General features: G+C 52.8%; 1 protein-coding gene across 8 annotated transcripts in view; it reads right to left on the bottom strand.

Moving 5' to 3' along the window:
* Positions 1–14,948, bottom strand: part of BCAS3 (BCAS3 microtubule associated cell migration factor) — a 214,736-nt gene extending 199,788 nt beyond the window's left edge. The window contains exons 1-4 of one of the 8 annotated variants that reach the window (XM_085876802.1): positions 14,595–14,948; positions 14,015–14,161; positions 6,016–6,164; positions 4,064–4,118 (exon numbers count right to left, since the gene is read on the bottom strand). In XM_085876802.1, the coding sequence (XP_085732928.1) occupies positions 4,064–4,118; positions 6,016–6,092 (132 nt within the window). In that variant the 5' untranslated portion in view covers positions 6,093–6,164; positions 14,015–14,161; positions 14,595–14,948. Of the gene's footprint in view, positions 1–4,063; positions 4,119–6,015; positions 6,165–11,001; positions 11,230–11,340; positions 11,525–14,014; positions 14,162–14,594 lie in introns of those variants that run through there. The other 7 variants (XM_085876799.1, XM_085876801.1, XM_085876800.1 and 4 more) reach the window with 7 other exon arrangements.
* Between the last annotated feature and the right edge of the window lie 2,310 nt (positions 14,949–17,258).

Raw genomic sequence — 17,258 nt, 5'->3', positions numbered from 1 at the left:
TCGTGGCTATGACTGAACATCTGAACGAGCTCAACGTGAAAATGCAAGGCATTGGAAATACAGTGTTATCCCTTCAACAAGCCATGTTTGCTTTTGAAAACAAGCTGGAGCTCTTTATCATGGATCTTGAAACAGGTCGTTTACTACATTTTGAAAAACTGAGACAATTTAAAGATGCATGCACAGCAAGTGAGCCCACTCAAAACTTTGATCTCCACCAGTTAGCTGGCTTCACATCCAGTCTCCTACAGTCATTCAAAGCACGCTTTGGAGAATTTCGTGAGCACACTCGTCTTTTTAAGTTCATCACCCATCCAAACGAGTGTTCACTGAACACAGCCGACCTGAGTTACATTCCTGGTGTCTCCGTCAGAGATTTTGAAGCAGAAGTGGCTGACCTGAAGGCCTCAGACATGTGGGTGAATAAGTTCAAGTCACTGATTGAAGATTTGGAAATAATCGCACGACAGAAAGTGGAGTTGGCGAGCAAGCACATGTGGACAGAAATGAAAAAACTTCAACCCGAAGACCAGCTGATTATCAAAACTTGGAACGCGCTTCCTGTCACATACCTCACACTGCAGCGTGTGAGTATTGCTGTATTGACCTTGTTTGGATCTACGTATGCATGTGAGCAGTCATTCTCACATCTTAAAAACATCAAGTCCAACCTACGATCACGTCTAACGGATGAAAGCCTCAACGCTTGCATGAAGCTTAACCTCACCAAGTACCAACCAGGCTGCAAAGCCATCAGAAAATCCATGCAGCACCAGAAGTCCCATTAATGGTGAGTATTATAACAACATTATTTAAAAGAATAAATTCAGAGGCTTATTATACTCACATTTAGTTGAATTCAGTCTTAAAATATATTATATGGCTCTCACTGAAATAGATTTCCAAATATTTTGCTTTAATGGCTCTCTGAGTCATAAACGTTCCCGACCCCTGTCCTAGACTATTATGGCAATTAAACAATTAAGGATAAGATGTGTAACAAATATGTGGACAAGCAGGAAAATGCAAAAGCCAACAGTCATCCCCAAAAATGGCACACACTGCTCAGGGGGCATTCCGCACTATGTATCATTCTTTAATGTGCAAAACAAAGCCATAGCATTGTTTGTTCACTTTACAACTCAAACAGACTTTCAAAATTAGCAAATCAACAGATTCAGACAAACATTTTCTTACGAAATGGATCTCGACAAGATACAAGCTGGTTTATGGTTGCATATTCCGATCAACGAATGAATGCACAAGTTTATCTTGGCTCATGATATTGTCGCAGGTAACCACGAGGGAGGGGCTGTCCCAGGTTCCTCTCCGGACTCACCGGGAATCGCAGGCCATCACACACAAATAATATCGAGTCACGGTGGGTCACTAATCGACCGCGAATGCCAATTACTTGACCACGTGACCCAGTTGCCTCCATCTGACAACCGTTTAACTAGGAATACGAGTTTACCTTATCGGGGAATCGTGCCCTCGATGCGTACTTGCTTTGCTTATAGTATCAGGTGCAGCCGAGTGGAACTGCCAAGTACGCCCCGGCTATCAAGCAGATTTTGGGTAAAACGTCCCGGCTATGCTATGGTGAGGACCGTGCTAGACCAATGGAGGAAAAGCCAAAAAACGAGCCGGGCACATTTCTCGCAGGCACATGTATTTAACAAAGTGAGGAAAGTTACGTGGCACAGTAAGGGATTTATTGCAAATGTACAGCAGGGGAAAGCAAGGAATTTGTGTGGTGTGGCAAAGGGCATGCGATGTTTACAAAGGAAGAAGACACAGAGCAGAGTCATCCCAAATAGTCTCAGACAGTCAAAACTTCTGCTACGACAGGCACCACCACACACACACACACACATAAAAACAAACCCAAGGAAAGTTAGAGATAGCCCAGAGAGATAAATAGCAGTTGAGGATTAGCGACCTCTCAACACCTGGCGTGTTTGGTGGACCTGCGCAACCCAAAACGCTAAGGAAAAGGGAAGGAGGGAGAAATACTGAGGGTGTCTATGGTGTGGAAGTGTGAGGTGCGAGTGTAATGCAATGTGGTGGGATACAACGTGGTGTAAGAGGAAGATGTGAGGGAAAAATCAGTATGGTTCACCCTTGGGTTCGCTCTAAAAACAACGTTCTTGGTGGGGCTTGCTCATGCCGATTGCTCTTGTGCGTCCACAGTAGATGAGAGATAGATGGTAGTGGAAGACCCTATCGTAATAGTGTGAGAATCTGTGCATGTAAATGTTGCTGCTGAATGCAGCCGAACTGAGTGTCAATAAAATGAGAGGAGCTCTGGCTCGCAGTAGTAACTCGTGATTATGCGCTTGACCACTTGCTCAGCGCCAACGCTTGCCCTTCTGCGCCGTCTGCCGCTGCCTGTTTCCCGGCGAGGTCCGAAGTCTTCCGCAGTTTCTTGTCTGGCAAGCTCTGGAGTCTGGCGAGTCCTGGATCCTGGTGAATCCCTCTCCTAGCGTGTCCGGCGTCTGGCAAGTTCGGTGATATCTGTCTAAAGTGAGCCGAGTTTGCTCGTTTTATGAGGCCCGGGCAAGGGGAGGAGCCAAGAATCAGATGAAACGGGGCTTTTGGTAGGTTCAAGCCTCCCCATTGGTCCATAGCAGTCGTAGCACACCCCAACAGGCCCCGAACGTGAAAATGACCTCATTTGCTTGCCGACATGCCCACACGTCGGAACTCTGACATTAACATGGGGCCATGGTTTTTGGAGGCGCTCTCTGGCCCCGTGCGTGCGAAATATTTTAGGGAAATCCCTGCGCTACCCGTGTGTCCTCAAACGAGCTCCAGCACACATTCGTGCATCAAGTTATGCCCTGAAATAACCCGACCCTCATCTCCTCAGTGTTCCTTGAAGCAGCGATGAGTGTTTGACGAATCAGTGGCAGTTGTATAGAGGTGGGAGAAAGTTGAGGCGTTTGCAGTGAAGAGATTGTAATGTGGCGTTTCGGCGGAGAGGTAGGATATTGCTTGCAATGGTGTCGTCTCGGCGGAGAGGGAGAGGTTTCTCCCTAATGGTGGCGTTTGTATTGACGATGTCAGCACATGCGGGTATTTTTGGTCGTCGTGTGGAGTGGTCGTGGTGAGCGTGGTAGCAGCGTAGTGAGCGGAATGAAGATCGGAGGTGAGACGGCAGTTGGAAATTAGTGCGTAGTTTGAATGGAAATGGTGCACAAATGTAAATGAACCTCGATGTGCTCACTTACTTGGTTCATTTTGGTTTGCGTGCATGCTTCCTTGCGCGTTTTGTGTGATAGAGAGAGGGAGAGAGAGAAAGCGACGCAAAAGATTGGAAGAAATGCAAAGAGTGTAGGTTGAGGACCTAACAAAAAGAGCCCTACGCAACGCATCTTTCCCCTTATACCCAACAGACATATGGAAAGGGCCAACTAAACACGTGCTATCGAAATGACGACCTTGGGGGTTGCTGTATGTTGTGTGCCATTGCCTCGGAGGAACGCAGTTTTGCAGAACAGCAACACTAAGAACGTCAGATATAATCTGTGGTGCGACTCTTGCTCCATTAAGGCATAGCATGACCTCCAAGCTTGAAAAACATTTCGTACAAATCGGATCCCATTTGTGCATTGAGACATATCTTTGTAATATTTCTGTCTTCTTTTTACCTCTTCTGTGAGTTGTGAGCCATCAAGAATGTTTCCATTCCAATCTCCATCTCCACGCAACGACACCAAGCATACCTCTTGCCAATGGTGTCCCAGGCAAAAACACTACAGTTGCAACTATAGTACCTGAGAGTTGTACTCTAATATACTACAGTCATCTGCAGAGAATTACTGCTGGAAAGGAATGTTATTTTTGCCTGGAGTGTTCAATTTTTAAAAACTTCATCTTTGTGTGCAAGGAAATACAGTTATCGACTTGCAAAGAAATAGGAAAGATACATATATTTATATACAAACAGCACTCTCAAAACTCACCAAGTTCAAAGAAAAAGGATCTGCAGTGACACGATAAGTGGTAAGGATAAATTATTCTGTGCACGTTTACGATCACGAGGTGTGTTTCTCCCTACCTGTGGGACCACGTCATGCAGAAACGTGAAAACGCTCTCCATGTACGACTGCTCGCTGTGCAAACACAAGGCAACTCGTCAAATGATCAGAAAACCAACGGCTCGATAAAAATGCAAACAAACACGTCGACAAAAACGATTCACATAGGGCCTCTGGGTTGGTAGCACAATGTCTGAAGCAGCATCACAAATGCAACACTGGAAAGAAATGATGAAAAAGGTTTCACCGAAAACACCATCGAACATTTACGGCGCCGTTACGTATGCCATTGCCTAATCCACAGGAGATTCCAAAGGTAACGGTCAGGTGGCAAAAAAAAATAAACCATATGGTACAAGGGGTCAAAAAACTCAACTACAGCCCTCGGTGTCAGGTCCCCCTACTGAGCAGCAGTGCTAACAATATCTTCATTGGTTGATGAGATGCTTCTTCAGCTCAATTCTCAGGAAAAATATAAGAATAAAAATCTGAGAATGGAAGGTGGTTGGGATTGTTAACTTCTCAAAAAAAATTTTTTTTTGTATTGAAAAAACACACAATTAGGGTAAATTGTACAGAAAGTAATCATAATTACTCCATCACGTTAAATAGGCACGAGCAGGTTATTCCTGGTGATCGCCAGTGTGGATTCTGACCCGGTCACTCAACTCTGGACAGGACACGCTGCTGCTTGTCTCTTAACAATTGTCAGAAGCTTCTGATGGCAGGACGGTCTCTCTGGATACATCCTGGACACCTGACACACTGTGGCACTTTGGCCAAGACTACCTTGGCTGGCTGGCCAAGACTACCTTCCTACTGCTGGCCAAGACTACCTTCCTACCTGTCGACATGTTGCAATGAATGCTCTCCTCTCCTTTCCCAGTGGAGATTGTTGAATGTCTTGAGCCCAGTCTTGCTCCTTGTAGCCATAACGACTGAAAAAAACTTTGGAGACTCCTCCATAATTCAGCCAATCAGCAGGTTAGCAGCCCACTAACTACTAATCAGCAGGTATAGATTACATGCTGGTCTGATAAGTGGAACACGCCCTTCAATCCTGGAAAATCTCAGTCTCACGTTGTTTCTCTGGAAGGGTCGTAAAAACTGGCCTGCCTACCTCTTTCCAAAGTCAGCCAATGGAATAGGGACTGATCCTTGAACTTCCTGGCTTCACCATGAGCAATCACCTTTCTTGGGCCGAATGTACAGCAAAACTGGCCTCCAAAGCCAGCCGCAGACAGTATCCTTCACAGTTTCAAGTCATTCCTTGAGAAATCAGAACTACTCAAAGTTTCCGTGGTCTTTGTTCGGAGCTAGAGTACTGCTCTGTCCTCTCGGCTGGCACCGCAGGCTCACATCTATCCCTCGTGGAATCTGTAGAATCTCCCACGATGAGGCCAACCAACAAGGCCTGTTGCTCTCACATCACAGACAGACGTTCTGGCGGCCTGCTTATTACCACCTCTCCAATGGGCAGGCTCCTTAAGCTCCATCAGCCTTTTGAACATCCCCAACACCTCAAGGGCCCAGTCATTCTACAGGTAACTTCCTTCTGGTGGATCTTCCAAAATTCAGTCTCACCACACACATCCACTCTTTTCTTTGATTCCTGGAACTGCCTTCCAGAGGTGGTTCAATCTCACTCTTCCCTCCAGGGATTCAACGAAGCAGTGCACCACCATCTCACGCCGCCCTCCATGCCGACCCACGATGCTTCTCCCCCCATCCAAATCCTCTTACTTACAGGTGTCTGTGTTATATTTCCTTCCTTTTTCTCCCGTTCTTCTTTCCCTTGCTTTTGTCTAAATGTGGCCCGACTGCCCCCACTGTTACCGAGACACCCTCTCTGTCACTTTGTTCTTTCCAAGAAGTAACTTAGTTCAATTGGATGCGATCTAAAAAGAGGTAAATATGAAGCCGAAAAATGAAAAGTATAAATACTGTATGTCTACAATTCAAGGAAACTCACGTGACAGGTTGAGGCCGCACAGTGACTCCGACAGTTCCACGACTTCCACGTCGCGGTTCCTCAGCAGTTACACTCATGGTGGGGCTTCGAGTTACAAGCCGATATGCAGCATGCAACCCCAAGTCTTACGTACCCATGCACTCCTAATCCTGCAAGGTGAAAGTTCATGGAGTCAGAATGTGACCAACTCCTCTGTTTAGGATTCAAACATCACCTCAGAGTGGGCGCAGCCAGGCCAACAATGACACAGAGAAGACAGAAAAGAGGAAGACAATGATAGCGAAGAGAAGAACAGGAGGAGGGGTCAGGGGAGAAAGAAAAATGCTTGGTGCTGTGATCCCATTGGGGAAAGGGAGCAGTGTGAGTGGGTGGGGTGCTGCAGGGGAGTGGGACGGTTTGGGGGTGGGGAGCCGCGATGTGTCGTTTGAGGGTGGGGAGCCACAAGAGGATGTTTGGGGGTGGGGAGCCATGTGGCTTTGTTTGAGGAGCCAGCACGAGGCGTCATTTGGGTGAAGGGCGGCGCAAGGGGTCGCTTGGAGGGGGGGTAGAGCGGGGCCGGGGGCCCGTGCCAGGCGGCATTTGAGGGGTCCGTTGGGGAAGAGGGTCCCGCACGAGGAGTCCGTTGGGGAAGGGGGTCCCGCACGAGGAGTCCGTTGGGGAAGGGGGTCCCGCACGAGGAGTCCGTTGGGGAAGGGGGTCCCGCACGAGGAGTCCGTTGGGGAAGGGGGTCCCGCACGAGGAGTCCGTTGGGGAAGGGGGTCCCGCACGAGGAGTCCGTTGGGGAAGGGGGTCGCGCACGAGGAGTCCGTTGGGGAAGGGGGTCCCGCACGAGGAGTCCGTTGGGGAAGGGGGTCGCGCACGAGGAGTCCGTTGGGGAAGGGGGTCGCGCACGAGGAGTCCGTTGGGGAAGGGGGTCGCGCACGAGGAGTCCGTTGGGGAAGGGGGTCGCGCACGAGGAGTCCGTTGGGGAAGGGGGTCGCGCACGAGGAGTCCGTTGGGGAGGGGGGTCGGGCACGAGGAGGCGGGTGGGGAAGGGGGTCGCGCACGAGGAGTCCGTTGGGGAAGGGGGTCGCGCACGAGGAGTCCGTTGGGGAAGGGGGGCGCGCACGAGGAGTCCGTTGGGGAAGGGGGTCCGGCACGAGGAGTCCGTTGGGGAAGGGGGGCGCGCACGAGGAGTCCGTTGGGGAAGGGGTCCCGCACGAGGAGTCCGTTGGGGAAGGGGGTCCCGCACGAGGAGTCCGTTGGGGAAGGGGGTCCCGCACGAGGAGTCCGTTGGGGAAGGGGTCCCGCACGAGGAGTCCGTTGGGGAAGGGGGTCCCGCACGAGGAGTCCGTTGGGGAAGGGGGTCCCGATCGAGGAGTCCGTTGGGGAAGGGGTCCCGCACGAGGAGTCCGTTGGGGAAGGGGTCCCGCACGAGGAGTCCGTTGGGGAAGGGGGTCCCGCACGAGGAGTCCGTTGGGGAAGGGGGTCCCGCACCAGGAGGCCGTTGCGGAAGGGGGTCCCGCACGAGGAGCCCGCTGGGGAAGGGGGTCCCGCACGAGGAGGCCGTTGGGGAAGGGGGACCCGCACGAGGAGCCCGTTGGGGAAGGGGGCCCGGCACGGGGGGTCCGTGGGGGAAGGGGGTCCCGCACGAGGAGTCCGTTGGGGAAGGGGGTCCCGCACGAGGAGTCCGTTGGGGAAGGGGGTCCCGCACGAGGAGTCCGTTGGGGAAGGGGGTCCCGCACGAGGAGTCCGTTGGGGAAGGGGTCCCGCACGAGGAGTCCGTTGGGGAAGGGGGTCCCGCACGAGGAGTCCGTTGGGGAAGGGGTCCCGCACGAGGAGTCCGTTGGGGAAGGGGTCCCGCACGAGGAGTCCGTTGGGGAAGGGGTCCCGCACGAGGAGTCCGTTGGGGAAGGGGGTCCCGCACGAGGAGTCCGTTGGGGAAGGGGGTCCCGCACGAGGAGTCCGTTGGGGAAGGGGTCCCGCACGAGGAGTCCGTTGGGGAAGGGGGTCCCGCACGAGGAGTCCGTTGGGGAAGGGGGTCCCGCACGAGGAGTCCGTTGGGGAAGGGGGTCCCGCACGAGGAGTCCGTTGGGGAAGGGGGTCCCGCACGAGGAGTCCGTTGGGGAAGGGGGTCCCGCACGAGGAGTCCGTTGGGGAAGGGGGGCCCGCACGAGGAGTCCGTTGCGGAAGGGGTCCCGCACGAGGAGTCCGTTGGGGAAGGGGGTCCCGCACGAGGAGTCCGTTGGGGAAGGGGGTCCCGCACGAGGAGTCCGTTGGGGAAGGGGGTCCCGCACGAGGAGTCCGTTGGGGAAGGGGTCCCGCACGAGGAGTCCGTTGCGGAAGGGGTCCCGCACGAGGAGTCCGTTGGGGAAGGGGGTCCCGCACGAGGAGTCCGTTGGGGAAGGGGGTCCCGCACGAGGAGTCCGTTGGGGAAGGGGGTCCCGCACGAGGAGTCCGTTGGGGAAGGGGGTCCCGCACGAGGAGTCCGTTGGGGAAGGGGGTCCCGCACGAGGAGTCCGTTGGGGAAGGGGGTCCCGCACGAGGAGTCCGTTGGGGAAGGGGGTCCCGCACGAGGAGTCCGTTGGGGAAGGGGGTCCCGCACGAGGAGTCCGTTGGGGAAGGGGTCCCGCACGAGGAGTCCGTTGGGGAAGGGGGTCCCGCACGAGGAGTCCGTTGGGGAAGGGGGCCCCGCACGAGGAGTCCGTTGGGGAAGGGGGTCCCGCACGAGGAGTCCGTTGGGGAAGGGGGTCCCGCACGAGGAGTCCGTTGGGGAAGGGGGTCCCGCACGAGGAGTCCGTTGGGGAAGGGGGTCCCGCACGAGGAGTCCGTTGGGGAAGGGGTCCCGCACGAGGAGTCCGTTGGGGAAGGGGGTCCCGCACGAGGAGTCCGTTGGGGAAGGGGGTCCCGCACGAGGAGTCCGTTGGGGAAGGGGGTCCCGCACGAGGAGTCCGTTGGGGAAGGGGTCCCGCACGAGGAGTCCGTTGGGGAAGGGGTCCCGCACGAGGAGTCCGTTGGGGAAGGGGGTCCCGCACGAGGAGTCCGTTGGGGAAGGGGGTCCCGCACGAGGAGTCCGTTGGGGAAGGGGTCCCGCACGAGGAGTCCGTTGGGGAAGGGGTCCCGCACGAGGAGTCCGTTGGGGAAGGGGGTCCCGCACGAGGAGTCCGTTGGGGAAGGGGGTCCCGCACGAGGAGTCCGTTGGGGAAGGGGGTCCCGCACGAGGAGTCCGTTGGGGAAGGGGGTCCCGCACGAGGAGGCCGGTGGGGAAGGGGTCCCGCACGAGGAGTCCGTTGGGGAAGGGGGTCCCGCACGAGGAGTCCGTTGGGGAAGGGGGTCCCGCACGAGGAGTCCGTTGGGGAAGGGGGTCCCGCACGAGGAGTCCGTTGGGGAAGGGGGTCCCGCACGAGGAGTCCGTTGGGGAAGGGGGTCCCGCACGAGGAGTCCGTTGGGGAAGGGGGTCCCGCACGAGGAGTCCGTTGGGGAAGGGGGTCCCGCACGAGGAGTCCGTTGGGGAAGGGGGTCCCGCACGAGGAGTCCGTTGGGGAAGGGGTCCCGCACGAGGAGTCCGTTGGGGAAGGGGTCCCGCACGAGGAGTCCGTTGGGGAAGGGGGTCCCGCACGAGGAGTCCGTTGGGGAAGGGGGTCCCGCACGAGGAGTCCGTTGGGGAAGGGGTCCCGCACGAGGAGTCCGTTGGGGAAGGGGTCCCGCACGAGGAGTCCGTTGGGGAAGGGGGTCCCGCACGAGGAGTCCGTTGGGGAAGGGGGTCCCGCACGAGGAGTCCGTTGGGGAAGGGGGTCCCGCACGAGGAGTCCGTTGGGGAGGGGGGCCCGCGCGAGGAGTCCGTGGGGGAAGGGGGTCCCGCACGAGGAGTCCGTTGGGGAAGGGGGTCCCGCACGAGGAGTCCGTTGGGGAAGGGGGTCCCGCACGAGGAGTCCGTTGGGGAAGGGGGTCCCGCACGAGGAGTCCGTTGGGGAAGGGGGTCCCGCACAAGGAGTCCGTTGGGGAAGGGGGTCGCGCACGAGGAGTCCGTTGGGGAAGGGGGTCCCGCACGAGGAGTCCGTTGGGGAAGGGGGTCCCGCACGAGGAGTCCGTTGGGGAAGGGGGTCCCGCACGAGGAGTCCGTTGGGGCAGGGGGTGCCGCACGAGGAGTCCGTTGGGGAAGGGGGTCCCGCACGAGGAGTCCGTTGGGGAAGGGGGTCCCGCACGAGGAGTCCGTTGGGGAAGGGGGTCCCGCACGAGGAGTCCGTTGGGGAAGGGGGTCCCGCACGAGGAGTCCGTTGGGGAAGGGGGTCCCGCACGAGGAGTCCGTTGGGGAAGGGGGTCCTGCACGAGGAGTCCGTTGGGGAAGGGGGTCCGGCACGAGGAGACCGTTGGGGAAGGGGTCCTGCACGAGGAGACCGTTGGGGAGGGGTTGGCACCAGGCATCCATTTGGGAGGTGGGGGTTGATGCAAGGCATTTATTGAGGGGGTGGTGGTCTGGCGGGAGGTGTCCATTCGGGGGGGTGGGCTCGGTGTGAAGCATCCACTGGTGGGGACGGGGGGCGGGGGGGAGGGAGGTCGCCACGGGTAATCCACTGGGGGGGAAGAGGTCGATATGAAGCATCTACTGTGGGGGAGGGGGTTGGTCAGCACAAGGCATCCATTGGGGAGGGGTTTGAGGGGGTCTGGACGAGGTGTCCACTGGGGAGGGGGTTCGGCACAAGGCATCCATGGGGGGGGGGTTTGAGGGGTATTGATGAGGTGTCCACTGGGTAGGGGGTCTGTACGAGGTGTCCATGGGGGGGGGGTTTGAGGGGGTATTGATGAGGTGTCCATGGGGGGGGGGGGTTTGGTTAGGCGATTTGAGGACGTGTGTTGAGGTTCTTCAAAGGAAAAGATTATGGTTCACATATGACATCACCATCTGGGTGAGGAAGACACTCGAGGAAAGTGAACAATTATCAGACATTAGGATAAGGTGGAAATATTGATGATAATAATGACGACAACAACAACAATTGCTTTCACGTCATGAGGCACATGGAGCCGCTGAGGAGGTTTCATTGGACATGAGGAGTACAGTCCCGGACGGGTGGACGTCCTCCACCGCAGGACACTCGAACACCTCACTGTGACTCCAGGGAGCTTGGACTCATTTTGAAGACCTCAGGACGAGACAGGGTCAACCCACCTGGTGTTGTTTCAACAACACAACAGGGACTCGAACTCAGGACGTTACGATGTTCAGACAGAGACCTTCACCGTTAAAACCAACACCAGGATTAAACCTTAAAACACAAATATATATAAAATAATAATTAATAATGAGGGTTACGAAATGTGTTTAATAAGACGGTAAATTCGTACCAACATTTTCTCCACGATAAACATGAGAGAAGGTTGTCCAAGTGTTCCTGTCACAGGAGTCGTCACATCAAGGAAGGACCACGAAGCGCCAAAACGCGCAAAAAGTCCGACAGAGAAAACGTTAAAAAAAAAAAAACACACACACCAGCTCCGCTTTGTTTACATGAAAATCTCGCGAGATCTCAAATCATTGCCCGACCGTCATGGGACACGTCGCAAATATCGCGAGATTGTGTTTGGGGATTTGTTTTCTTGTGCTTTTCAGATCTACTCGGTTCTACTACAGACGCCGTTCACCCAAATTGAATATTTTAAAATAATTCCAAAACAAACAGTGACGTGGGAAACAGTCGAAATCCATTGTTCACATCCGACGGATGAACCACCTGGTGAACCTGTTTGCGGTGGACATCGCAGCCTGTGAATGCTGGTTGCATCATTTTCTGGGAGCGTTGCTGTGCCGCTGATGCAGTGCCCCGTTGCCGCTGAGCTTGCACTCATTTTGCCCACCCCAGGAAGGATGACACGCTGAGTCAACCCCGCCTGGTATTATTTCAACGGTTAACAGGGGCTTCAACTGAGGACCCGAACATCTGAAGCCATCGTGTGCGTGGCATACTTCGTGTCTACTAATTACGTACGTCTGCACACTATCGGAATGTTCCTTTTGACCCTTCAGATCGACTGCCGAGACCACTTCAACATTTGAAGACCCGTTTCGACCCATAAAGACCCTTAAGACCCCGAGGACCTAAAAGACATCAAAGACCCTGAGGCCACAAAATAACTAAAATAAAAATATCCAGAAGACCCCCACAGACCCAAAAGACCCCGAGGACCCAAAGACCCAAAATCCTGGAGGACCCCAAAGTCCCGGAAGACCCAAAAGACCCCGAAAACCCAAAACATCCAAAACACTCAGAAGACCCAAAATATTCAAAGCACCCAAAAGACCCAGATGACCCAAAAATCCCCACAGACTCAAAAGACCCCCAAAGACCCAAAAGTTCCTGAAGACCCAGAAGATCCAGACTACCCTGAGGACCCAAAAGACCCAGAGGACTGACAGGACCCAAAAGACCAAGACGACCCAAAAGTCCCAGAGGACCGAAAACACTGAAGCCGCAAAAGTTCCCGAGGAACCAAAGGACCCAGAGGACGCAAAAGACCCAAAAGTCTCCGAGGACTCAAAAGACACCGATGACCCAAAAGACCCAAAGGTTTCCCAGGATCCAAAAGACCTTGAAGACCAAAAAGGCCCAGAGGACCCAAAAGACCAAAATGATCCAGAGGACCCAAAAAGTCCCCGAGGACCCAAAAGACCCAGAGGACCCATAAGACCCAGAGGACCCAAAAGTCCCCAAGGACCCAAAAGACTCAGAAGAACCAAAAGACCCAGTTGACTGTTACCACCGCAGTAGACATCATCTGCAAGCTTGACAACTCCCCCCCCCTCCAAAAGATCACCTAGGACACATCATGTCAATTCTTCAAGGGCGGTTTCACATCCAGGCGTGCCCATGCCAGTTCGAGTGAACACACGAACACCTTTGCAGAGAGTGACCACTCCACAGTACTTCATTGAAGATCGCGCCAATGGAATCTGGTAAAAGGCGTTGGTCAGGTCTGTTGCAACGATGTGTTAACACTGGGTAATTTTGCGTAGGGTTGAGTTAGCATCCGGCACGAGTGAACATTGAGGCTCACTGTGGCGCCCAACATCGGCGAATGCTGTGACAAGTCGGAATCCTCCATTTGGCTTGTTCACAAGAAATGATGGGTTCATGAACTCCACGGTGACTCGCACATCTTCAGGTCGAACAAAGACCCCGAAGCCTTCAAGGTCATCAAATTTTTGTTGCAACTTCACAAGTTTATCTCTGGCATACTGGGGAAGGCGACCTTTGTGTTGTGGAGGGAGTCCAGGTCCCATGTTGACATTGGCCTTGAAGGGTCCAGCTTTACCACTGTAACCCAGGAATACCGGATCAAAAACGTCATCATACTCCTCAAGGATTGTATGGAACTGAGTGCGTGTGTGGAGAGGCAGTGTGATCTGGATCCACAAGAACAGACTCTGAAAACAGCTGATGGTACTTTCGCTTGGATTTCTTCGTAAGCGAGGCTTGCGTCTTGTCGTTCTGGGAAGTTGAGAATGTTGGTTGTCAGGGGTGAAAGCAGGTCATACATGGGCAAAATGCACATTGCGAGACGAGGCTGGTGGTCCATCGGACCAATGGTCCCACGAGTAGCAGGTAAAAGGATGAGAACCCTGCTGCCTCATTTCAGGTGTTGCCTGTTGCCTCATTCCAGAGCAAATTTTAAGCATGTGTTAGGAAAAAAAAACTACCACCCCATTAAAATTCAGAACAATGATGAGATTAACATTGAAACTCAGAAGACAACCTGAACAACAATAATATCAAGTAGAGATGCAGCCTCTGGTCACCTGGTGACAGCAACACCATTGCTCTTTCTTCAACAGTTCTGGTTGCCACGAACGGTGCTTTGGAACGTGCCAAGCCTGCATCTCATATTGTGTATCTTTGATTATTATTATTCCAGTAAAAGAACGAACTCGGAATTGGAATGGTGACTCTGCTCTGAACCATCTACCTCATCACCCTGCACCATCACACACAACAATACCAACACAGTGCAACACATGGACTACCTTTGGCAGTGATGTCTTCCAATCCTGTTTCTGCTCCTCCGTTAGGGTCCTGTGTTACGACCTGGCCCCTGGGTAAAGGGCTTGGGGTATAGCCGATTGATTGCTCCGGAGGTCCTACTTGACGTGCTCAGGAGACCAATACGTTCCCTGTGTGCGGTCCCGCAGTATAAGCAGTCATATGTGACCGAGCGAAGTAACCATCCAAATGCTGATGCAAATTTACAATGCAAATGTATGCAAATCGTATGCAAATCCAGTCATGCAATGCAAATTCAAAACGGTGGAATTAATGCAAATCTTTCACTCAGGATAAAAAAAAAAATAACAGGGTATACCACCAAGCAATGGATACATCATGTGATGATAAGAAATCTCGGTGATATGTGGTGGTAACGATTAAGTCAGTAAAGGAGGACAGATAGGCACCCAGACAATCCGGACAAGACAATTAAACAGCCCACCAGATATCCCAAACTAATCCCAAGGGGGTGACAAAAGGTGACAAAATAACAAAGGAATATTTGCCAAGATATAAAGAAAATAATGGGTAAAGGTAAAAAAAAATAAAAAAAATTCAGACCTGTTTGAGTTGACGTTCCAGCAGCCTCACCCTCACCCCAGCCACAGGCTCCAAGGATGACGCCTCACCACCACCCTTCTCTCTCTCTCTGGACGTGTTCTCAAACTTCACCATTGAACAAACCAGAGCAATTCCTGCAACACCTTGAAGCCACATGTTGCCTCAGGTCGACTCAAGACAATACTCACGGAGGAGCAAACGCTTCTGCTCCCTCTCCCTCTTTACTACATGATGCCACGTGCACCGAGAGGCTCTCCTCTACACCCGTCTCTTCAACACAAATCAACACAGACGGTGCCTCCAACAGGCAGCCCTCGGAGGGATCACTCAAATCATCAAAGAGCTCTCCTAGGCCACGTTTCTTGTCACAAGCCAGACCGCGCGTCCTACGTTCGTTCCCGCCTCTCACTCTTTCTCCTCTTTCGTGTCCCGCCATGGTTCTTTGCCCATGAAATTACATAGAGCCCTCAAGGGAGGGAAAATGTCGATAAGGAAGATCTTTTTAATAAAGGAATAAAATTAAATTGTAAGGAAAGGAAGAAAGGAGCTATTCTGGTTCCACAGCTGACTCAGCATGTCACATGGGATACATCCAAATGGTCACAGCTTCTCATCGTTACAAGCCCAGCTCCACGAGTACACAGTCATTAAACAGTAAACCTCACGTGTGGAACACCTGAGCATCCCAAGCAGTGTGCGATGAAATCGTTCCACTTGTCCGTTGCCTTGGGGATGGTCAGGGGTGGTGTTGGAGCCCCTGATGTCACAACACTCCTTCAGCTGAGTCAGTAATTTGTTTTCAAACTCTCATCCCAAGTCACGATGAAGGCGGGTGGGGAACCGAAATCTCAGGGAGAAGTCATTGAATATATTTGGTGGCCACTGGCTTTGCTAACTTATTTGTGGTAGCATTGGCCTGAGCAAAACGAGTGAAATGGTCCATGACAATCAATATGTACTCGTACCCTTCCCTGCATTGTTCCAAGTGGAGGAAATCGAGTAACACCTGCTCCAATGGGTAGAAGGTCTGGATAGACATCAGTGGATCTTGTGTACGGACTGGTTTCCTTTTCTTCAAGCACTCACACTCTCATGTCATATATCTCTCTGTCTCCTGTTGCATCCTGGGCCAACAGAAACTTTCTCTAATAAGGTTCAATGTCCTCTCATTTCCAAGGTGACCCATGTTTTGATGTAGCTCTCTGTCCTCCAGATAGTCTACTCTAGACAAACTGCCATCCAGACATAAATACCACCCGGATACAAACTCTCATCTGGAAACGTCTGGGGACAAACCCTGCCCGGACACTTCTGGACCACCGTCTAGATATGTCCAGAGACAGAATGAATGAGACTGAGAGAGAGGTGGGAGTAGGGGAGGTAGGAGAGAGAATATGTTATGCTTTACACACACACACACACACACACACACACACACACACACACACACACACACACACACACACACACACACACACACACACACACACACACACACACACACACACACTTTTTAGTAGAGATGGCTGATCATTATATCTACGAATCGCTGGATAGATTGCAATGCTTATAAACGCTGATCAAAGATGGCTGACTGGTGGACTGGCGGCCATTTTAGCTGCAAAAACCCGGTATCGACAACGTTAACCATTTCTCGGATTTGCATTTACCGATGTTGTTCAAACTTAGTACATCCTCAACCATTTCTGACATGCATTTTCTGATCTTGTTCAAACTTGGCACACAGATAATGAATGATGGCTTACATATGCACGTCATTCTTTTTTTGAGATCAGATCCAATATGGCCGACAGGCGACAATTTTAGTTGTAAAAACTCGATGTTGAACATATACTCAACCATTTCATAGACATGCATTTACCGATGTTCAAACTTGGCCATGACCCTTTCCCGCTCATCCCTCATTTTCACTCTGCTTGTACTCTCTCTCTTTGTCCCATCTTCGGTCTTCCCCCTCCCAATACAATGCAGCACCCTCCCCCCTCACCTCTCTCTCTCTTCATTCCCCAACCCCCCCTTCTCTCCTTCTTTCTGTTTCTGGAAGTATCCAGATGGCGGTTATGTCCGGACGAGTGTTTGGCTCCGGACGTGTCCAGGTGGTGTTTGTCTCCGGACGTGCCTGGGCGGTGTTTGTCTCCGTGCGGTGTTTATCTCCAGATATGTCCTGGCGGTCTTTGTCTCCAGACAGTGTTTATCTCCATAGGTGTCCTAGTGGTGTTTGTTTCCAGACGCGTCCAGGCTGTGGTTGTCTCTGGGCAGTATTTAAAGTGTGACTGGTAGAAAATGGATTTCAGATACTATTTTGTTTCCATCTTCACTGTTGTTCAATGCAGAATCATTTTGATGAGACAGTATGATTGTAATTAACGCTCCACCGCACGTCTACCTTCCCTTCCTCTCACTTCACGCTGCCTTCCCTTCCCCCATCCCTCCTCTCGCCCTCACTCACCCATTCCTCCTCACTACCCCACCCCTCCTCAATCTCCCACCCTCCTCACTTCCCCACCCCTCCTCAATCTCCTTCCCTCCTCACTCACCCACTTCCTCACTCCCCTTCCCTCCTCACTTCCCCACCCCTCCACACTCTACTTCCCCCCTCAGTCCCCACCCCTCCTCACTCTCCCTCTCCTCCTCACTCTCCCT

This window comes from Eptatretus burgeri, chromosome 4, assembly GCF_056783735.1.
Source record: "Eptatretus burgeri isolate ZD-2024b chromosome 4, Ebu_testis_v1, whole genome shotgun sequence".
NCBI lineage: Eukaryota > Metazoa > Chordata > Myxini > Myxiniformes > Myxinidae > Eptatretus > Eptatretus burgeri.
This window is presented reverse-complemented; position numbering and strand designations above follow the sequence as displayed.